Below are 22,301 nucleotides of genomic sequence, written 5' to 3'. Positions count from 1 at the left end.
ACAGAAGCCAATCAAATGTGTTGGCCGGGGAGGGTTCGTGTAGAGGGCATTTTCTCGCGAACACCTGGTGGGCGTGTCAGCCAATCAGCGGCTGCGTTCGGCAGCGTCAGGGCGGGGACACTTGTGATGGACTCAGGATCTTCAGGAGAGGCCGTCGCTGGGCGACCGCAAGCGCGATGCTCCGCGATGGGAGGTGGGGGTCTCAGCCAATCGGATTTTGCTACGGACCCGGAGGGGCGTGCCAAGTAGTCTAGGACCAATCCGTGACCGAGGCAGAAACAACAGGGAGGGGCCAGCCTCTTGCCAATCGGAAGTGCTAGGAGGCGGGTCTGTCAGTTCGCGGACAGCTACGGCGCCATGAATATCCTACCCAAGAAGAGCTGGCACGTCCGGAACAAGGACAATGTGGCCCGCGTGCGGCGTGACGAGGCCCAAGCCCGGGAGGAAGAGAAAGAGCGTGAGCGGAGGGTGCTTCTCGCTCAGCAAGAGGTAAGCACCGATCCCGGCCGGGGCTCCGGGGCTGAGCGCGCAGGCGCCTCGGGAGGGACCGGAAGTGGTGCGGCGCGCAGGCGCAGGGCACACCGTGCGGAATTTGGGGCTGGGTGCTTTGGCAGTATCTCCTCCTAGTGCTTTGATTAGCTCTCCTTGAACTCTCGCCGGTCATGCTCTTCCCCCGCTCCTGTACTTCTCGAGGCCATAGTAGGAGCTCATGAAAAAACGAAGCCCTGAGTAGTTCAAGGAAACCCGGGCTACTTTTCAGTTTGCCTGCGCAAAGTTCCCATTTAGTGAGCGCCTGCTGCAGAACGCTTGACTTGCAAAATATCTCAAGCACCGTTCATTCTTAGAGGGGGCGCTATCATTTCTATTTTGCAGAGAGGTGAGATGGCTTCAGAGAGGAGGCCACAGCGAAATGACAGTGGAACAAGGCAATTCAGTTTTATCGGGCTAGCCCTTTGCCTGCACTGCCGGCCACACACAAACACCAGAGGCAGTCTTTGTAACTCCTCACCTGTTTGATTTACACCTCACTTCCAGTCCTTTAGCTAATTTGGTGGTCAGCACTGGCTGGGGGATAGTTAGGGCTTTTAAAATTCTCATTTATCACTAGAAATTGCAAACCAACCGGGGATAGTGACTCGAAGGCCCAACCTAGAATTCAGATCACCTGTTCTAATACATGTTTTGGTTGCCTTCATAGCGGTTTTTCTGTATGTTTTTTTGGCAGTGCCCACCGCATGTGGGAGTTCCCAGGCCAGGGACTGAACCTGAGCCTTAGCAGCGACTTGAGCTGCTGCAGTGACAAGGCGGGGTCCTTAACCCGCTGCGTCACAAGGGAACTCCATTAATAGCTGTTTTTATTGTGTCACTGGAAATTCGGAATCCCTCTGGTTTTCTGTTTGAAAGGTAGCTTGCAAACCCAGATATTGCCTTATTTCTCCACCCTTTCTCGAAGCTGGGGCAGGTGCCTTTCCTGGCTCCGAGTGCCTCTGCTCCCTTCCTTACAGCCCCCGTCTGTGGTTAGCACTAGATTCACTGTTCCTTGAATCACATCTAGGTTCTGAATGTTCTGCCTGTAACTTTCTTTTCCCCCAGGCCCGCACGGAATTCCTGCGGAAGAAAGCTAGGCATCAGAACTCACTGCCTGTGCTTGAAGCAGCAGAAGCAGGAGCCCCAAGGTCTGGCCCTGTGGATCTGTTTCGGGAGCTGCTAGAGGAAGGGAAAGGCTTGAGCAGAGGCAATAAAGAGTATGAAGAAGAGAAGCGACAAGAGAAAGTAAGTTGGTCCTGCCCTCTCCATCAGTCATGGATGGAGCTGGGGCTGGGGGAGCACCTTGCTTTCAGGTGTGACTGAGGGGTATTTAGGGACACAGAAGGAATCAAATAGCTAATTTAGAGAACTCTTAAGAGTAATGAGGAAGTCCCTTTGTGGCTCATCAGTTAACGAACCCGACCAGGATCCATGAGGATGTGGGTTCGATCCTTGCCTCGCTCAGTGGGTTAAGGGTCTGTTGTTGCTGTGAGCTGTGGCTTGGATCCCCCATTGCTGCGGCTGTGGCGTAGGCAATGTGGGAAGACCCCCTAGCCTGGGAACTTCCATATGCTAAGGGTGCGGCCTTAAAATAAAAAAGAAGAGTACTGAAACATAGCAGTCAAGAGAAGTTGGTTACTGTCGGGTGCTAAGTACAAACCTGTCAGGTCTCTAACCTGGTGTCCAGACGTATAGATATCTGGGGAGTGTTAAGGAGCTTTGATTTTATTTTTGTTTTTTAAACTTTTAAAATTATAGTTGATTTACAATGTTCTGTCAATTTCTGCTTTTCAGTAAAGTGACCCAGTTATACATATATACATATGTGTGTACATATATATATATATATATATATATATACATTCTTTTTCTCACATTATCCTCCATCATGTTCCAGCACAAGTGACTAGACATAGTTCCCTGTGCTGTGCGGCAGGATCTCATTGTCCCTCCACTCCAAATGCTATATGGTTTGCATCTATTAACCCCAAACTCCCAGGCCATCCCACTCCCACTCCCTTGGCAACAAGTCTGTTCTCCAAGTCCATGAGTGAGTTTCTTTTCTGTAGAAAGGTTCATTTGTGCCACGTATTAGATTCCAGATATAAGTGATATTGTGTGGCATTTGTTTTTCTCTTTGATTTACTTCACTTAGTGTGAGAGTCTCTTGTTCCATCCATGTTGCTGCAAATAGCATTATTTTGTTCTTTTTTATGGCTGAGTAGTATTCCATTGTGCATATGTGCTATGTCTTCATCCATTGTCTGTGGATGGACATTTAGATTGTTTCCACGTCTTGGCTGTTGTGAATAGTGGTGCAGTGAACATACAGGTGCGTGTGTCTTTTTCAGTGAAAGTTTGTCTGGATTATATGACCAAGAGTGGGATTGCTGGGTCATACCGTACTACTGTATCTGGTTTTCTGAGGTACCTCCCTACTGTTTTCCACAGTGGTTGGACTGATTTATGTGTAGGAGGGTACCCCTTTCTCCACACCCTCTCCAGCATTTGTTTGTAGACTTCCTAATTATGGCCATTCTGAACAGTGTGAGGTGGCCCCTCAGAGTAGTTTTGATTTGCGTTTTCCTAATAATTAGTGATGCTGAGCATTTTTTCATGTGCCTGTTGGCCATCTGTGTGTCTCCCTTGGAGAAGTTTCTATTCAGGTCTTCTGCCCATTTTTCAAATGGGTTGGTTTTTTTGCTCTAGAGTTGTATGAATTGTTCGAATTATTTTAGAGATCAAGCCCTTGTCAGTTGCATTGTTTGAAACTGCTTCCTCCCATTCTGTAGGTTGTCTTTCTTTTTTTTTTTTTTTTATGGTTTCCTTTGCTGTGCAAAGCCTTTAAGTTTGATTAGGTCCCATTGGTTTTTGTCTTTATTGCTTTTGGAGACGGACCTAAGAAAACATTTGTGCGGTTGATGTCAGAGACTGTCTTGCCTGTGTTCTCTCCTAGGAGTTTGATGGTGACTTTTAAGTCCTTAAGCCATTTTGAATTTATTTTTGTGCCTGGTGTGAGGGTGTTTCTGTTTCATTGATTTACATGCAGCCGTCCAGTTTTCCCAGCAGCACTTGCTGAAGACACTGTCTTCTTCCCATTTTATAGTCTTGCCTCCTGTCAAAGATTAACTGGCCACAGGTGTCTGGGTAAGGAGATTTAAGTGTAAACCGCATCCTCCGTCGCCAGCCCTCAGGGATCTCCTGTCGGATTCTGAGCCTGCTGCCCCCGCCACCCGCCTCTGCCTTGCTTGCTTTTCCCAGATTTTTCTTCAGTTAGGTCCCCAAAGTTGCTGCCCTAACCTAAAGCAGCTCCACCCTGTGCCCCCGTTTCCTGGGCTTCTTGGTGATGAAGCTGTCACGGTGCTCGAGTGCAGGAGCCCCACACATACTGGCTGGTTGTGTCTCCAGCACCTCGACAGGCCCTGCTGCCTGACTGTCGGGTTCTGCCTTCTCAGGAGCCTTGGGTGTCTGTCCTCTCCAGGGCTCCCCAAGAGGAGATATACTGGGCATTCTCATTTCCGTATTTCCTGTCCCCCTCAGGAGAGGCAAGAGAAAGCTCTGGGCATCTTGACATACCTGGGCCAGAGTGCAGCAGAAGCCCAGACCCAGCCCCCTTGGTACCAGCTCCCCCCAGGGCAGGGGACCCCATCGCCTGGTGCCGGACGAGATGAGAAGATCAAGAACCGCCTGGACCCTCTGAGGGAGATGCAGAAGCACTTGGGGAAGAAGAGAAAGCAGAGTCGTGACGACAGCAGTCACAGCGGAAAGGAGAAGGAGCTTCCTGTGAAACAACGGCCCACAGAGTAAGGAGCTTGGGCCCTGAGGCTTGGCCGTGGCCACATGGTTGGGACAGGAGGGTGCTGCCATCCTCAGTCTCGGGCTGGGGCTAGTGAGGTGTTCTCAACATGTGGTCCAGGACTATTGGGAGTCTTGACACCCCTTCAGGGGGTCTGCAAAATCAAGCCCATTTTTCACATTTTCACTCTTGTTCTTGGGGTTTCTAAAGGCTACGTGACACGAGAAGATGCCACTGCTCTCTGATGGCTAGTGGAATAGATGCTTGTGTTAACTTTTTAGTTTTGGAGTTCCCTTGTGGCTCAGTGGGTTGAGGACCCAGTGTTGTCCCTGCAGTGGCTCGGGTCACTGCTGTGGCTTGGGTTTGAGCCCTGGCCCAGGATGTCTATGCGTGTGGCCGAAACTGGACATTCTTGTTTCCATTACGTGTTACATGATCGTAACAGAGTTGAGACCGGGGTTTGAGAACCATGGTGCTAGAGTCAAAGCAGGTTTGTGTCTTTCGGCTGCCAGACCCTCAGGTAGATCAGGTACTGGGACCTCTGCTCTATGGAGGAAGAGGTGGAGGGCGGGTGCTCAGGGTCGCAGAGCTTGCTAGGGTGGAGCAGTCGCCTGGAGGGTGGCCAGGGCAGCTCCCTGCTCCTAGCACCCGCCTCCTCTCTCTGCCTCATGACCTGACACTGGGAACAGCTGCAGGAGCTGCCTCCTCTCTCTGCCTCATGACCTGACACTGGGAACAGCTGCAGGAGCTCCCGAGTGGCAGTTCCCTCACAGAGGCAGCTGGGGGAGGGTGGGGCCTTCCAGGACCTCCGGCTTCCTGAACCAACTCTCCTCTCCTCCCAGGCCCCCATCCCTGGACCGGCTTCGAGCTGAACGTCTCCGGCGTGAAGCAGCTGAGAGGGCGCGGGCAGAGGCCCTGCTGGCCCGGGTCAGAGGCACAGCAGCCCAGGAGCATCGGCCGGAAGAAGAGGTGGACGAGCGGCAGAGGCGGTACAACTCCCAGTTCAACCCCCAGCTGGCCCGGCAGCCCCGCAGGCAGGAACCCCCCCCTGCTCACTGACTGAGGGGGTAGAGGAGAGGCCGCTGCTGCCAGCCGTCATATAAAACTATTTATTCATAAATATTTTCCAAAATGAAAATAGGTTTACCAAAAAATGTCCCTCACTGGGGAGGGGAGGAGGGGGCAGCCCTCGCCCCCGGGCCCCCAGGGTGGGGCTGAGAGGAAGACAACACCTCCTGGCCCCCTCCCTGCTTCCTGGGGGAGGGGGCTGCCCCGGGGCCTGGGGCCTCCCCCCCAGTCTTCCAGGGCAGGGCCCTCACCTGGGCAGGGGGATCAGCATGCTGGGGGAGGGGGTGGAGGGAGGGGCCGGTGTCACTGGAGGTCCCGGTCCTCCAGGTAGCGGTACTCAAAGGTGAAGCCTTCCTTCTTCCGCTGGCCCCACTTCTCGTAGTCAAAGTAGATGTAGGTGCCCTGGCCGGGGGAGAAGGCGGTCAGTGAGTGGCCCAGGAGGTGCTCGGGGATCTGGGTCGGACCGACATGGGGGACAGGTCTCAGGGCCATGGACGTGCCAGGCAGCAGGCCGCCTGCCCGCATGCACACGCCGTCTCACTCCACCCTCTCAGGGCTCTTGGCAGGTAGGAAACGTTATCACGCCTGCTTCAGAGGAAACGGAGGGAGGCACGGAGGTCAGGGGCCAGAGCCGGGCCTCGGCCCTGGGCACGTGTGCGCCTCGCGATGGCTGTGGCTTTGGAGGCCTGACAGGCGCTGCGTGTGTGCTGTGTGTCCTGGGGTTTGGTCTTCACAGAAGCCTCAGACCACTGCCCTGGCCTCGAGGACCAACAGGCCCGGCTGGAGCCTTCATCCAGGCACGCGGCCAGGACCGAGGTTTTACTGGGGACGGTGGTGGCGCGGGAGCTTCTGAAGGACTGATGCCTGGAGACACGCTAACTGAGAGGATTACTTTGGACCAAACGAGGAGGGGGCAGGAGGGCTGTGGTTAGTGGGGGAGAAGACACAGTGGGAAGGGGCTGGTTCTGAGTGGGTGGTGGAAACACTTCCAAGAACCTGAAAGCGCCGCGAGGAGGGGACCGAGTCCTCTGAGGACAGGGGCCTTGGCCAGTGCTTGGCAGCGGGGAGAGGTGTGGAGGGAACGCCACTGTGGACCGCCACCAGGCCCGGGTGAAATAAAGTACCAAACGCCCACGACACTACATAGCAGGCACCGTGAAGTACTTACATGTTAGCAACTCATTTAATCACAACCGTGTAAAGGTAGGTCCTGTTACCCCGTTTTTACAGATAAGGAAAAGGAGACAGGTGTTCAAGTGAGTGGTTCCCAGTCGCCAGCTAGAGCTGGGTTCAAGCCCAAGGAGTCTGGCTCCAGGGTTTTGCAGGAAGGAGGGGAGGTTCCCATCAATTACGAGAAGGACATTTTAGAGAGCTTCCTCCTCCGGGTATGCCTAGCCCCTGTTCTGCTGGGGGCCAGGGCCAGTCAAGGTCCCCGTGCAGGGCAGCCCACCATCTTGGGTGGGAGACACCAGCCCCCCGCACCGTGCCGGGGGCCAGGTGGAGGTGCGGGCTGTGTGCAGCGGGGGGCAGGCTCCTCTGAGGGGACATGGAGGCGAGGCCCTCTGGGCTGCCCAGGAGGCGGCCGGGCAGGGAAGGAAGAGAGCAGCATCCCAGGCAGCGCACACGGCCTGAGGGCCGGCGCTGGTAGAAGGAGGTGGCAGCGGAGGGAGGTGGGGCTGCTAGCCTGCGTGTGGAGCGGGGAGCAGAGTGGACGGGGCACAGGCAGGGGCCCTCACCTGCTCGAACTCGTCAGTGATGGTCTTGGGCTCCTCATGCCTCTGGAACCACATCATGTACTTGGTGTGGAATCGCCATGACTGCTTCTTCAGGGCCTTGGCTGCCAGGTACTGAGCCTTCGTGCCCTGGGGAAGGAAGGGGGACCCGGGGGTCAGGGGTGTCTCCAAACTGGAAGGGGCCAGGGGGACAGGGCAGGGCAACAGGGCTGACCCCAGGCCCCGCCACAGACCGAGGTTGGGCTGGACAATCCGAGTGGAGATGGGCTGGGGCACAAGACATACCAATGCTGGTCAGGAGAAGGAAAATGAGACAGGAGGTGGAAATTGCTTCCAGAGAAGCTTTGAGAAGAAAGAGAAACTAATCGTGATGAGTTGAGAGGAAGCGGTTTAGAAACTTTCCCAAAGTGGGCTGAGGGTGGGGGTCAGTCGTGACTTGCAGGGGTCACGCAGAGGTTGGACTGTTCCCTAGGGGTCTCCAGGGAGGCCTGAGAACGTGCCCGTGAACAGTGGGCCTGCACAGCCGAGACTGAGAGGGCAGGCACTGTGGGCTGTGCCAGCAGCAAGCACGAGCAGTGCTGAGCTCCCCGGCTGCTCGGCCCAGCCCTCGGCCTCAGCAGGCCTGACACCTGAGGGGGGGCAGGGGCAGGGTGGGGTCGGAGGGGCCCAGGACTGGGGGATGGGGAGGGGGTGCGGTCCCGGCGGCCGCAGTGGGGCACCCACCTCACCCCTCCAGCCCGAGGGGGGACGGCGGCGGTGGCGGCGAAGCCGGGGGGCCCGAGGCTGCCCCGGGGGCCCTGCTGTACCTCCAGATAGTAGAAGATGAAGAAGAGCGTCTCGGTCGACAGGCGCTGGTAGAACTCCACAGTGTCCGAGTGTGGGGGTGGCATCTGGTGGTGGTAGGGGGGTGTTGGGCAGGGGTTCCGGGGGAGGTACTGCCTGTGGGGGAACAGGAAGCTCAGTGCCAGTGCCTGGCGGCCCCTGCTGTCACACAGGCAAGCAGGACCCGGCCTCCTTGCGTCCCCTCGCGGGTCCAAGGGAGCATCTTGGCCCCGAGTCACCAGGCATTTAAAACCTCGGTCCCCGCCGCCTGTGCAGAGCCCCAGAGCAGGGCCCAGAAGCTTCACCTAGTCTCTGGGACGGGGATGAGACCTCCAACTGCAGCCTCCTCCCTCAGACTCGGGTCCCGGCTCCCAGCCCCCTCTGTGGCCCCTCACCGGATACGCTCAGAGTCTGAGGGGTGGGGCATGTGGTGCCAGGCGGCCTCTTCCATGGCCTGCTGGTAGAGCTGCTCCTTGGTGAGGGGCACAGGCCCCAGTGGACACACGCCCAGTGACAGCGGTATGTTCACCTCGGAGAGCTGCAGGGGCGGCTGGGCTGAGGCTGGGGGAGCCGACGTGCTGCTCAGGATGATGTCTGCAGAGGGCAGAAGGCAGAGATGGGGCTGGCAAGTGTCAGGCTGGTCTGTGCAGCCCGCCTTACTGGCCCGCCCACCGCCCGGACACTCACCTCGCTCCGTCAGGTGCAGTGTGGGCACAGGGTCCTCAATTCCGGAGCTGATGGCTGCCCGCTCGGCCATGGACTTCAGGGAGCTCAGAGGCTCAGGAGCCTGGGGAGGGAAGAGGTGTCTGGCCTAAGGTCAGGGCAGAGGACTGGCATTGGGTCCTCACCGGCCCTGGCCCTCGCCTGCTCCAGCGGAGCTGAGGCCCCTAGTGCAAGAGAACGTCCACAGCAGCGCCCTAACAGTAAGGAGGCAACCGGGCCCCAGCGGAGGGGCGCCGAGCCCGCGGCACGACCCGGAAGACACGCTGCACTCGGGAATGCATAGAGGAGGGCCCCGCGGCAGCCCTGCTTCTCCATGCCCGCACGCCGGGGTCCCGCCTGCCGCCAGCTGCTCGATGTGGGCCACTAGGACGCAGCCCCGCGGCCTTGGCTGATGGGGGCCGCCAGCCCTGGCCTTACCTCCTCTCCACCCCGCGCCCTCGTCCTTCAGGCAGCGGCCTCTTGGTCCTGCCGCTAAAGCGCCCTCGGAGGGCCCTCCACGGCCAGGCCTCCTCTCCCCTGTCCTGTCTTCAGAGGTGCCTTGCCAAACTCAGCTGTTCCTTCATTTCTCTACTCCAAACCTTCCCATGGCTGCCCAGCACCACTCGCCCAGTCCGTGGAGCGGTGGCGTAAGGGACCTGCCCTGAGGCACGCCAGGTGACTGCCCCCTTTCTCCGGAGAAGCGCCCCCGCGTCCCCTGCGGCCTGTCTACCTCTGTGGCTGAGGGCGCCCCCGGGGCTGGGGCGGTTCTGAGCACTCTGTGAGGATGACGGTCAAGAGCCCACCACGTGGGGGGAGGGACCCATGCCCATGCCCTGCGTGTTCCAGATGAAGGAAGGCTCATGAGGCAGCTGTGCAGGCTGGGACCCTGCCAGGGGCCCTCTCACCCCTCCCGGGGCACTGAGTGTAAGACACACTGGCCTGCAGGGCTGCTGCCCTTGGAGACGGGCCTCACAGCCAGCCCACAGCCGGGGCCCTCCTCTCCGCCTCTATGTAGAGCGTGGCCGTCGGCCCTCCCAGGCTCCAGCGCAAGACAGCCGCTCCTGTCACCCTTCCCGCCGCTGAGACCCCACCTAACCTGGCTCAGGTCCCGGCTTAGATACCTGCCCAGCCCGCCCGGCGCCCTAGCTGGGCGGCCTCCCCCGGTGAAGTCAGGTGCACCTCTGTGTACTCCCTGCCCTCCCTGTCCAGGCCCAGCTCTGCTCCTGGCGTGGAGGGTGGCAAGTGAGTACCTTAACCTGGCACAAAGGGGCTCAGAGTAGAGGTCAAGTGTCTCCTTGAGTTAAGCAGTTTTTTGGAAGGATGCAGGCAGTGAGCTGGACAGTGGGTTGGGTCAAGAAACGCCCTCGAGGAGAAATGGGGACAGAGGCTGTGCTGGACGGAGGGGGCTGAGAGTGGACACCAGGAGAGTGAGCAGGCAAGAACGGTCAGAAGCAAGGAGAGAACTGGGGGGACAGAGACAGGGGCCTGGGGAGGGGGTGGCAAGGAGCCCAGAAATGGGGTGAGGGTGCAGGTGTGCCTAGCAGAGAGACGCCAAAGCAACAGAGAGCGAGGGCTAGAGGGGGAGATGGCAGGGAGAGACCCGGAGGGAGGGGACAGCAAAGGGGTTCAGTGAAGGCACAGGGCCAGGACACGGAGACACGAAGGGCATGCCCGGACGCCAGGGGCCCACCTTGATCTCCGGGGCGGCGCTGAACTGTGGAGGTCCATTGAGCAGGGCGCTGGCTGCCTTGGCCTCGCTGAAGCTGGGCGTCGGGGAGCTGGGGGGGTTCACAGGTAGTGGCACCAGGAGGCTGGGCCCCCCGGAGTTGTTCCCTGAGCCTGGGGCCACGCCCCCAGCACCTGTTGGAGCTGCTGCACTGGGCTCCTTCCTGGGGAGGGGTACACAGGGGTGGCTGCTCAGGAGGGGCCCCAGGGGCAGGATGGACGACAGGCAGGTCTAGGTGGTTGGGGAGGGAGAAGGCACAGGAGTGGGGCGGCTGAGGGACACAGCCCGGAGAGAAGCCCTCTGGGCGAAGGCGGACCTGCTCTTTGAGACACACCCCCATGAGGGTGGGGTGAGCCTTCTCCGGGTGCCCCTGAGGCCGCACGGCTGAATGGCCCTGGGAAACAGCAGGCCTCTGGAGGGGCCCGCAGAGGAGGGTGTGGGAGGGGCAGTGCCCATGTCCTGCACAGGAGGTTAGGCTCTCTCGGGACTCTGCTCCTGGAAACAGGATGGTCTGATCTGGGACCTGGAGAGGCGACTGGGGAAGGACGACTGGGACCCTTCATTTTGCAAAGTGGACACTGAGCCTTCAGAAGGTGGCAGGAAGGCCTGGGGCAGGACGCAGGAAGGGGAGGTGGGAGGGCAGAGAGGACTGCAGGAAAGGGCAGGCTAGAGAGCATTCCAACAGGTCCCTGATGGGTGGGGGTGAGGGGCAATCCCACTTAGACAAGGAGCATTTTAGGGCAAAACAGAGGGCAGCTGCGTCCAGGACCTCAACTGGAAAGAAGTGGGGTCACATCACCTAAGCAGGTGGGCAAGTCCCAACTGGCAAGGGAGGGCCTATATCTGCAAGATGTGGTGACACTGCGCGAGGCTCCGTGTCCCCAACCCCGCTGAAGCCGGGTACTCACGAGGTGCTGGGAGGTGGGTTGTGGGGGCCAGATGGGGGGCCCAGAGCCTGGCTACTGGTGGTGTTGCCCCCACTGCTGCTGAGAGCCACCTCTGCCGGACTGTCTGCCACCACTGAGCTGTAACCTGGGAGGAGGAGGAAGGAGTCAAAGGGGCTTTCACCCGCAACGGGGACCCCTCCCCCGCCCCGCTGCCCGCACCCCACCCCACCCCCGCTCCCGACTTACTGGTGGCACCATTCTGCTTGCCAGCACCTCCACCTCCACTGCTGTTACTACTACTGCCGCCGCCTCCGCCACCTCCACTGCCACCTCCACCTCCCCCACCAGGCTGGACGCTGGGGGGTCGTGGCTGGGCGGTGCTGGGCCCACTAGGGGCTGGCGGGGCCACAGCCTGGGCATAGGGGGCAGGGGTGCCCGAGTTGTGGCTGGGAGCTGGGCTGGCCTTGGGGCCCAGGGCACTTGCGGGTGCTGCTGGGGCAGGGGCCCCATTGTTGCCAGGGGTGGTGCTCAGGGCAGAGGCGGCAGGTGGGGGGCCAGAGGGGTAGCTTGGCGGCACGGCTGGAGACTGAGGGTGCTGGTTGCTGTGGACAGGCTTGGAGCCGTTTTTGGCTGGAGACTGCAAGTGGAGGAGAGACAAGCGTGAGAAGCCAGTGGGTCAGCAGGTGTAGCCGGCCTCCTGTACACCCCTCCTGGGAACGAGGCTCCACCCTCAGCGCTGGCCTGGCTGCCTGAGGCTCTCCCGCCCCCTCAGGCTTACAACACAGCCCTTTCTAGCCTGCAGCCAGCTTTCCACGCCCTGCCTGGACATCTCCCCACGACGTCCCACAGGGACTGAGACCCAGCGTGGGGCTAAGAGAAACCCATCTGCCCGAAGGCAGAACAGAGGGAAACGTGAAAAGGCCCTCGGAGTGTGATCAGCTGGGCGGAGCAAAGAGCCCAGAAGAAGGCAGAACGGCTGAAAACCAGACAGCGATTCTGCATGTCACTTAAAGGGTCATCGAAGCAACTCAGGGGGCTGGTGATGAGCAACACCCCACAAAGCACTGCCCATGACACCCCTGCGGCTGAACTGCTGACAGACAGTCCCTCTCAGCCAGACCACATGCTGCCGTGCCCCCGCCTCCTGGACGCATCCTGATGCCCTGCGAGCACCTTGCTCACTACGCACCAAGCGGGACCTGTGACCGATTCCTTCCTGGCACCACTCAGCCCGGTCCCACACCAACCTCGTCAACACCAGCCTCAGGGTTCCCCTGGGGACCAGCCCTCCTATGAGCCCAGAGCAGGGTTTCAGGCCCACGTGCCTCCTGTCTCAGGACAGCGTTCCTGTGCAGCAGGTGTGCTCCCGTCCCAGGAGAGGGCAGAATTCATGGGGTTCACTAGGGGAAAAGAAACTCTGGGGGGCCCTTCCCTTCTCGAGATCGCACACCATCAGCGCAGCCAAAGCCCAGCGCGCCCTCCCAAGCCTGAGACCCGTCCCTTCTCAGAGCTGGTCCATCAGCCACGGGTCCCACAGCCCCACAGCTGAGGTCCTGTGCTCACGCCAGGCCCACCTCCCCACACTTCCAAGCTCCAGCGCCACTTGCCCGTGTCACACTGCCTCTTCCTCCACTGCCCAGTGCAGGCGTCCCTCCCGGAGCACCTCCTGACCACAGCACCAGCCACTCGCCTGTCTGTGCCCATCCACACCCAGGGCAGCACTGCCTTCTGACCCACCGCGCCCCCTCACAGCCCAGCCTTGGGGAGCCAGCAAAGGAGTGAGCGCTGTGCCCATCAGTGTCCGACGCCCACTGGACCCACCTGGCTGACTTCACTATCCGTCGAGCGTCCCCTCTTCTTGTCATCTTCAGAGTTTTCCTGAGGTTCAAGAGGTGTAGTCAGAAACCCGGGTGACTCCAGGGCCCTGACGAGACGCAGATCTCTGGGCCTCCCAGACCTGAACTCGGCTGACCAAACTCCTGGCCCCAGCGCTGCGCAAGTGCCTCCGACCTTCCTCTCACTGGGAACCCACCTGAGCCCTGCTCTCTAGGGTGCTGTCTTTCAGGGCCCAGCACCACCCGCCAGCCTCTGGAGGATGCAGGAAGCTGCTCTCCTTAGGGAATCCGACCCGTGATCCCTTCCCAGGCTGTCCGAGCACCAGCCTCCCCGCTCCACACCCAGACCCACGAATGCCCTAAACCAGCTGGATCTTCAGCCCGTGGGGCCCAGACCCGACGCCTGGATCCCTCCCTGCAGAGCGTTTCCGAGAGCCCTCAGCCCCGGCCCTCTGTGCCCTCCCCGGGCTCGCAGACCCAGGCCTCACCGTGGTGCAGTTGGCCGGGCTGGGTGGGATGGGCGAGCTGGAGGTGGTGGAGGTGGGCGTGCTGCTTGACTGGTTGAAGATCTCATCCTCCATGTGACTGTGGCTGGGTGGGGAGGTGGCGACCAGCGCCTGTGCTGTGGGGGCGGGAGGGGGTGTGAGCTGGCTGGACCCCCCTCAGCGCCAGCCCTCGGCACCCCCAGGCTAGCCCCAGGCCTCACGAATGTCCTCGAGGTCCAGGTCGTCGTAGAGGAACTCGTTCTCCTCGAAGTCAGGGTCCTGGGACGAGTCGACGTAGTACTCCACGTCGTCCTTGATCTTGCGGATGGCGTCCACCAGGATGGAGTCGTTGTCCAGCATGCGCAGGATGGTCTCCAGCATGCGCACGTGGTAGCGGTGCTTCTCGATGTGCCGCTTCAGGCCCTCGATCCGGTCCTGCTTCTGCTGGCGAGCCCAGGGCCAGGCTCAGGGGCAGCAGGGCCTGCCCAGCCCCTCCTGCCCCCACAGAACCCATCCTCAGTCCCTGACCCTGGGGAGACGCAGAGGCTCCTCTCCAGCCCCGCCCAGCGCCTGCTCCCCCCCCCCCCCCGCCCCCGCCATCCCTGGAAACCTCTCGAAGAGCCAGGGCTCCCCGTGCCTCCCCTGCAACACGGCCCTACTGGCCCCCACCTGACCACCCCCACCTCTCGACGGGAGCCCCCACCGCTCTGCTGAGCCCACCGCCCAACACCTAGCACCGTCTGGATCACAGACCCCCCCCCCCCCCCCCCCGCCCCCGTTTGCCTCTGACAGTGCTAACGGCAGCTCGCCCGTGGGGGGAGCCTGCGGACAGTCTGGATCGTCTATCACCACCATGACCTTCCACACCCACTCGAGCACCCTGAGGAGGAGCCCAGATTCAGAGGCCCGGCTCCCCGGCTCCTGCCCAAGACCCCAGTGCCCTTTAGGATTTGACATCTCAGCCCTAGCTGCAAAGCCCTCTCTGCCAGGACTTATCTTCCAAGCCCACGGTTCCCAGACCCCTCAGTTTCTGACGCCCACCTCTGGCACACTGCCCACCCCCAGCCTCCCCAGGACCCAGCTCTGCCCCTGGCACTACCCCGGTCAACTCAGACCCTACGATCCCAGGTTTCTGCAGTCGGGGCCCCTGGCCCCTGGCTTTGTCTCAGACCACTCTTCTCTTCAGACCACGTACCCCATTTCTCTCTGTCCCGTCGTGTCCACACCCGCTGTGTTCCCCTTGGGCCTGGCCCTGGGGGTGCCGTGAGAGCCCAGCTGCGGCCCCTAACCTCCCTGCCCCGGTGGGCGTTGCTCGGGTCTCTCTTCCTCTGCAACGCAAGCAGAGCTCAGCACCTTTCCCCAAACTGCTCTTCGGAGGCCCTGCCACTCACCCAGACAACCGGGCTGGACACTGAGACTGCTTCACCTGCGCCCTGTGTCATCCTCAGTCAGGTGCTAAGCCCTCCCGATCCTGCCCCTTGACCCCCGATCCCAGCTGCCGGCCTCTCCCGCTCGCCAGCCCATCGCTGTCCTCTGGGCACAGGGTCCCCCCACTCACATCCTTGTCGCCCTTCTTCTTGCGTGTCTGTACCGACAGCGACTCCACCTCACTTTCAAACTGGTCCACCTGCATGTTCAGGGTGTCGATGGTATTCTGGGGGAGGAAGGGGAAAGGCAGGCAGTCAGCCAGGGTCCTCTCACGCACCTAGGGGTCAGGGCCCCCAGGTCACCTCCTCCTCTACCCCAACTCACTGTGAGCCACTGGCCAACCTCCTCCTTCTCCTTCTGGGCAGGGTCCACCTTCTGTGCCAGGCCCAGGCCCTCCTTGCTATAGGCTTTGGTCTTGGTCTCTCGCTCCACAACTTTGAACCGTTCCATTTGCTGTGGGGAGCGAGGGTGGCAGGGGGCTCCCGTAGGTGGGAGAGCAGCTGACTCAGGGCCAGCAGACACTCAGACCAGAGCCTCTGGGAGCCACACGCTCAGGCGCCCAGCCCTTCAGCTCCCCTCCCTAGGTACAGAGCCCTTACCCTCTTGGGGACCTCTGGGGACCCGGGAATCCAGCCACGCCCCAGTTCTCAGGACCAGGCTCTGGGCTCCTACCGTCTCAATGAGCTTGCGGTTGTCTATCAGCTGCCTCTTGTCCTTGATCTCGTTGGATGCCACCCATGTCTTGATCTGGTCCCTCAGCCGCTAGAGGTGTGAACAAGTCAGATGGCCTCACGACCCCAATGCCAAGCCCCGCCCCCACCCTGGGACCCAGCAGTCCACCCTCTCCCTTCCTTCTGCCCCCCAGGACACGGGCGCCGAGGCCCCAGCCCTCACTTGAAGCTTCTTAATCTCCTTCTTTAGGTCAGCCTCGTACTTCTCCTTCTGGTTTGCGTTGGCTGCATTGTGGAGCTGAGGGATGAGAGAATCCAGGCCTGAGTGGGGTTCTGGGTGCCCCACTGCCCACTCCAGCAGGAAGCCCACCTCTCTCCGCAGGCCGGGGACCCTGGGGACGACCCCCTCCCCCGGCCCATCTCTGAGCTGCTTCTCTGAGGTCCTGGGCATCTGGACGTGCAGGCCGTCTCTGGGGCTGGCATTCCAGACATCCTGAACCCTGTCCTTTCCGCTCCTCCCTGGAGACCCACTCAGATGCCGAGGGCCCCAGCCCCGTACCTTCTGCCAAATATCTTCAAACTGCTCCACGCCCTCGGACACCTTCTTGAGGCAGCGATCAATCTCACCTGGCCAGGGAGGAAGCAAGGCCGTCAGCGTCCTGCCAAGGCAGCAGGCACCCAGAGGGTTCTGAGGAGACTGGGCACATAGCCGGGCGGCGGCAGGTGGTCAAGCCAGTACCTTGGAGTTTGCGCTTATCCGCCATCTTCCCAGCCCTACGGACGCGCTCTCTTCATACTCCCTTGGAGACGGACGCTGCCGGGAGAGGTCAGGGAGGAAGACACAGTTACGCCCGGGGGGGTCCAAACCCAGGCACGTGAATGAGGTCAGAACAGCCGGGCACAGGGGACGGAGAAGGGAAGATGCGTTTGCTATCTGATGACGGAGACGGGGTTTGGTTCTGCGGCTGCTGCCCCGACGGACCAGCCCGGGGTCCGGCCCACGGCAGGACCCTGGAAGTTTACGCAAAGGAGGAAGTTGATACACTTTCTGCATGCCTCTGACCCAGGAAGTGGAAGTTCCTAGAGCAGGAGGCGCTACGTCCCCAGATGACCCTCACAAGGATTTTTCAGAGCAGGAAAAAGTCCTCCAGCTCACAGCCGACTGCTAGGAACGAAGGCATTAAACCCAGAGACCACACTTCCTAGAGAGGAGTCAGGCACCCAGTCTGGTTAGAATCCTAACATAGGAAGGGGTCACTCCTCAGCCAAGTCAGGAGACAGAGACCATTCTGCACCCCATGAAGAAGAGCCTGATGCTGCGTGTATGAGCTGTAAGGGACAGAGGGCATGTGCGATGGGAGGAGATGGAAGCTAAACCCACCCGTGCAGATAGGGCTCGGTCCCAAGTGGAAGAGGGCCTTGACCTCTAAGAAGTTTATTCCAGAAATGAGTCCTTAAACCAAAGGAGGCTGATACCAATCCTAACCCAAAGAGGCTGCGACCAAAAAGGGCTAGAGATGTGAAAGCAGAAGGCATCCCCAAGAGAGGGCCAGAAAGGAGAACCTCACAAAGATGAGAGGGTCAAAGCAGACCTCAGCTGCGAGGGAGCCATCCGCGCGCACAAAAGAATGACGTGCCAGATGCACTGGATAAGCACCCGATGCTTCGAGAGGGCATCTTCATCCTAAAGGAAGTCACACGCGACCCAGAGGGAACCGAGATCAAAGGTCACCAGGAGCTCTCACCCAGGGCAAGCTGCACCTCAGGGCCCAACACCAAGACCAGGAGAGCCTTGGGGAGGGAGGGTTAGGCCTGCACCATAGGAGACTGCCCCTCACAGAGGTGGCCTCTGCTGGAAAGCTCCCCAAGATCTGGGCAGTGCCCACTCTAGGGCCTAGGGCAGGGTGCCCCACCCAGAGCAGCCCCAACTGCCCAGGCAGAAAGAGCTCTCCACGGAGGACTAAGACCCTCAACCCAGTGGGAAGTCCTACCGAGAGGACCCCCACCCACGGGGAAGAGAACATCTTAAGAACAGTCCTGTCCTGTCCCGCATCTGTGCCACTGAATGCCTGAAAGCTCACAACGTGGCTAGTGCAGAAGAACGGAATTTAAACCGTTGATGTTAACTAGTTAAAATTTAAATCACACATGGCCAGTAGCTACGGGTGAGACAGACTATCAGAGAACATGCCTTGGAAACAGAGGCTCACAGCGACAACAGGGCTGTCCCCTCAGCCTCCTGGCAGCATCCTCCACAGGGACCCACTTTGCATGGTGCAGACCTATGACTTGAGGGGGGCACGAAGCTCCTCCATAAAGGGCCAAGCAGCAGTGGCAGCATCTTTAGCCCAGGACTTGCTGAAATGCCAAGGTAGGACCCAACCCCAAGCGGGGGAAATTCCAGCTCCAGGAAGGAGCAGCAGCCAGAAAAAGGATCCGAGAGACAGGTGTGCCGAGGGGACTCAAAGCGAGATGGGACAAGTGCCTTTGATACAGGATCTCACACGAGGGCCCAGTCCCCAACACTGAGCTGTGCAGCGACGTCTCAGGTCCAACATCCTAACATAGAAAAGCCCAAGGGTGAGAGGTGGGTACAGAAGCGTTAGACAGGAGGCCAATGCTGGGGCAGGGGCTCCAGCCCAGGTGGAGAGGATGCCCAGTTTACACTCCACGCCTTAGGAAGGGGGCGCTCATTCCAAGTCCCCATACTGAGCGGGCAGAACACCCGCCCCAGGAGAGGAGCTGATATCCCCCAGAGGGGGCAAAAGAAAGTCCTGAAGGAGTTGGACGCAGGGCAACAAGAGCCCTACCTGGTCCAGGAAGTGACGTTTCAGACAGAAGCTCAAAGTGGGAGAAGACACCACCTACGCAGGGAAGCCTGCTCCTCCAGAGAAGGGCACGTATCCTGGGCCAGGGTACTCCTAGCCCTAGACAGCCTGGCGACCCCAGTAGTTAGGAGACTCAGCCGCAGAGGCAACACCCTCTCCCGAAAGGAAAACCCCACAGCAAGAGTAGCGGAGAGAGGAAGCTGGAGCCTGAGTCTTGACGTGGAGGTGTCCTCACAGAAGAGCCCCAAGCGTAAAGGGCTGGGAGCCCGCAGCTCCAGGGGGGGTCCGAGATGCTCCAGGGAAGGTAACCACGGCAGGCCGGCTCCCCAGGAGACAGGCACTCGTCTCAGGGGGAGGAGCTGGTGCTCTCACTGCACAGGGTCTCGAATAGCACCGCGGAATCTGGGAACCTTGGTCCAGGAGACTTAACCGCACGACTGTCCAAGACGAAGACACATGCCCTCTACTCAGGAAGCTCTACTAGGGGGTGGGCAGGGTGGGCAGCGCGCCAGGGCCGCAGGAGCCAACCACCAGAGAGGGGCCGAAACTAACAAAGAGCCCCCCACTTCACCTCGGAGTAGATGATACTGCCACATGGAGGGACGCCTGATGAGGAGGAGCAGAAAGCTTAGTCCTGGCGGTCCCTAATCCAGGGCTGTCACCTGCCTGGACGGGGCCTTGGAGCGGGGCGAGGGCTCTGGCCTATCCGGAAGGGATGGCGGAAGGCCGTCCCGAACCTGGCAAGCAGCTGTCGCTTCACACAGAGCATCTGAGACTCTGGAAAGTGAAGGCTATTATCTCCCCACAGCAAGGCCCAGTACAACGGTGGGGGGCTGGGAACACCCCCCCTTGGGAAGGTTACACCGGGGGAATTCGCCCCCAGCAAGAAACCTGTGCCTCAGGAAAGAGGGCAGAAGCCTGGTCGCGCACAGTAGGGCCTCCCAAGCAGGAGGCTGAAGTATGAGCCCTTGGGCACTAAGACCTGAGAGGGTCCTTAGCTCCTCCGTGGGGGGCACACAGAAAGGCATGGACACCTCAAAGCCAAGAGTGACCAATGCCCATACCAACGAAGGCAGGAACCTTACCCCTGGAGGAGGCGACACAGAGAAAGGTTCCTTACCCTGGAAAAATGCACGACTCCAGTCCCCAAAACGCCACACCTCACAGCGTGGGCACCTCAGATCAAACGAGCCTAACCCTCCTAGGGGGTTCCAGCTGGGTGGGTGCGGGGAGGCTTGAGCCCCGGTTCTACAACCACTCCCACCACAAGGGTTCTTCAGTGCTGGGAAGCTCACACATCCACAGGGAGGAGCCCAAGACCAACACCGAGGGGGTGGGACCCTTGCCCCCTGGAAAGACGACGCCCCCACGCTGGGGCTGAAGCTTCAGCCTGAGGGACGTGACAGCCTACACAGTGAGGCAGTGGCAGAGGGTGTCCAAACACCGGTACCAAAAGGACAGGAGCATCCGTCTTGGGGGAGGTGACAGCCCCTGAGCTGAGAGGCAGGGGCGCTCGGCTGCCCCAGCAGATTAACAATGAGGAGAAAGCGGGAACTTAGGAGATGCCACCAAGAGAGGACCAGGTGCCTGAGACCCAGGGGACATCGACAACCGCACCACAGGGACCTCGAGGTGGGAGTGACATCGAGAGGAAACCCACAGCCAAAGCGGGCAGAGTCTGGATCCAGGACAGCTCACAAGCAGCCAGCCAGAGGCGGATACCCAGACCCAGGGAGTCAGACGGAGGCCGGAAGAAGCAGGTAACGCCGAGGGCAGTCCCGACTCCCAGAGCCGAGAGCCTGGGCTGTGGGACTTGTCAGCACAGAGGCGGAAACTTGGGCTGGGGCTCCGACGCGTGGAGCTGGCATCTTCACTCCAAGGGAGTTCGTCCCCCAGCGCATCCCCAAAGAGGGGAGAGGCAGCCACGGCGGGAGGGGAGCCTGGCCCCGGGAAGGGCGAGCCCCTGCCCTCGCAGGGGTCCTCGCAGTCCCCACACCACACGAAGGGGCAGCCTCGCCCGGAGGCGCCCCTGTCCTTCCAGCGAGGCGCCAATACCGACGCGGAGAGGGGCGGGCACCTCGCACCCTCACACCCCACGGGGGCCCCGACACGGACGCCGCGCGGGGCCGGGGTCGCGGGACGACCCCCGGGCGCCGCCGAGGGGCGTGGAGGAGGGAGCGGCGGCGGGGGCCGCGCACCGCCGGGCGGGCGGCGAGCGCCGGGGCCGCACGGGGCGGGAGCGGGGGCGGCCATGTCGCGACAGGCGGCGGGGTCGCAGGGGCGGGAGGCGGCGGGGGAGGCGGCCGACGGCGCCGGGGGAGGAGGGGAAGGGGTCCGGCCCAGTCGGGCCTGACGCTCTCACCACAGGAGCTGGCGCCGCCGCTGAGAAGCCTATCGCGACAGGCGGGGGAGGCGAGCGCCCGCCGCCTTTTTCTCGCGCCCCGGGCCCGGGCGCTATCGCGATAGCGGCGCGGAGCGGAAGTGGGGTGGGGGGAAGTGGGCCCGGGGTTGTTCTGACGACGGGGTCGGGGCTCAAGGGAGGCCGCGGCGTCTGCCGATGGCTCCGCGGAAGCTGACCGGGCCCGGTCCAAGATGGCGGCGGCGGAGGAGGCCTCCCCTCCTCTCTTCTCGTCTCTGGCGCCGACCCGCCCCCGGGCCCTGAATATAGGCCTATCATTGCTCCGGTCGCACGTCGCTCTTGTCCCTCGGGCGCGCTTTATTGGTTCTTGGCGGAGATGCGGCCGGCCCCCTCTCGCCGATTGGGTGATCGCTCCAAGGCGCGGCGTTCGATTGGCCTCCCGCTCAGGCTGCTAGGATTGGCTCAGGTTTTCTTCCCCGCTCCTCCTCCTCCTCCCGCCTCAGGGCACAACACGCCAGCGCGAGGACTCGTGCGTCAATCCGGAGGCCTGTGTCGTGCTGATTGGATACACCCGCCCCCCTCTCCTAAGCCAATTGGTCGGGGGGAGGAGCTAGGCTGATCAGGGGCGGGAAGTCGTCCGTCAAGTTTGGAGCTGTTTTCAATTGGCCGTGGGGGAATATTCTGCCCAGAAGCCATTGGCTGGTCCGGGAAGTGGGTGAGGAAAGCGGAGGAAGGCATGGAGAGTGGGCGTTAAAGGCCGCGTACCTAATGGGAGTCGGACAGGTGCTTTCAAAGCCGGGGCCAAGCTGAAGTCTTCTGCCAATCGAGACAGCCTCTGGGCCGAGAGGGAGGAGCCGGGCAAGAGGATCCACCCCCTCCCCCTTCGACGGCCCTGTTATCTTTCACCGCAACGTGCCCAATAGTGTGGCGAGTGGGCGGCACCCGCTCCTAAGGCGTGTGAAACCAGGCATAGCAGGCAGGCTTGGGACCTGGGTGCATCCTTCCGCCTCGCTTGTGTCCTGGCGGGCCAGGCCTGTCCCTATCAGCCGCAGTGTCTTCTCCAGGTGCCTGTATTTGGCATGCCTCTGAGATTCAGAAGGAAGAAAAAGAAGGAAGGAAGCCAAAGACAATGTCCCAAGTCACCGGCACCACTCATAGCTGAACTGGTTGGGAAGCGCTGTGGAGGCATAGTTTTTGTTCTTCACCTGAGTGGTGACGTGACCGTGGGACAGTAACTTCTCTGCACCTCCGTTTGCTTGGCGCTGTGAGGGCGCTGCAGAAGGTACAGATGAGATTCCCCGTGCCCCTTCACGGTTGTCTCCTAACACCGGTCAGACCTCACCTCGCTGGTTTTCTCTCCCTGGCCTCCCCTGCTGATGGCTCACGAGCCCTGTTCATGAGAATCTACTTTTGCAAGTATACCGTCATTTTCG

General features: G+C 60.7%; 2 protein-coding genes across 5 annotated transcripts; one reads left to right on the top strand and one right to left on the bottom strand.

Annotated features, from left to right (window-relative positions):
* Positions 1–32: 32 nt before the first annotated feature.
* On the top strand, positions 33–6,536 carry LENG1 (leukocyte receptor cluster member 1). Its single transcript, XM_047790407.1, has 4 exons — positions 33–489; positions 1,594–1,773; positions 4,069–4,331; positions 5,167–6,536. Exons 1-4 carry the CDS (start codon positions 358–360, stop codon positions 5,381–5,383), a joined length of 792 nt encoding a protein of 263 aa, XP_047646363.1. The 5' UTR covers positions 33–357; the 3' UTR covers positions 5,384–6,536.
* CNOT3 (CCR4-NOT transcription complex subunit 3) lies at positions 5,420–21,127 on the bottom strand. Of its 4 annotated transcripts, none has more exons than XR_007136316.1 (18): positions 20,872–21,127; positions 16,421–16,495; positions 16,241–16,308; positions 15,905–15,979; positions 15,683–15,772; positions 15,335–15,463; positions 15,141–15,236; positions 13,804–14,026; positions 13,586–13,719; positions 13,084–13,140; positions 11,509–11,899; positions 11,284–11,407; positions 10,340–10,538; positions 8,635–8,734; positions 8,343–8,541; positions 7,849–8,064; positions 7,129–7,254; positions 5,420–5,794 (listed from the first exon to the last, which is right to left on the bottom strand). XR_007136316.1 is itself a non-coding variant. In XM_047790403.1 (18 exons), exons 2-18 carry the CDS (start codon positions 16,443–16,445, stop codon positions 5,696–5,698), a joined length of 2,268 nt encoding a protein of 755 aa, XP_047646359.1. In that variant the 5' UTR covers positions 16,446–16,495; positions 20,872–21,126; the 3' UTR covers positions 5,420–5,695. The 4 variants fall into 4 exon arrangements, 2 of the variants coding, with proteins under 2 accessions (XP_047646359.1, XP_047646360.1); XR_007136317.1 differs by having other exon boundaries at positions 13,804–14,023; positions 20,872–21,126; XM_047790403.1 differs by having other exon boundaries at positions 7,932–8,064; positions 20,872–21,126.
* Between the last annotated feature and the right edge of the window lie 1,174 nt (positions 21,128–22,301).

The sequence above is a fragment of the Phacochoerus africanus genome, chromosome 8, assembly GCF_016906955.1.
Source record: "Phacochoerus africanus isolate WHEZ1 chromosome 8, ROS_Pafr_v1, whole genome shotgun sequence".
NCBI classification, from domain to species: Eukaryota; Metazoa; Chordata; class Mammalia; order Artiodactyla; family Suidae; genus Phacochoerus; species Phacochoerus africanus.
This window is presented reverse-complemented; position numbering and strand designations above follow the sequence as displayed.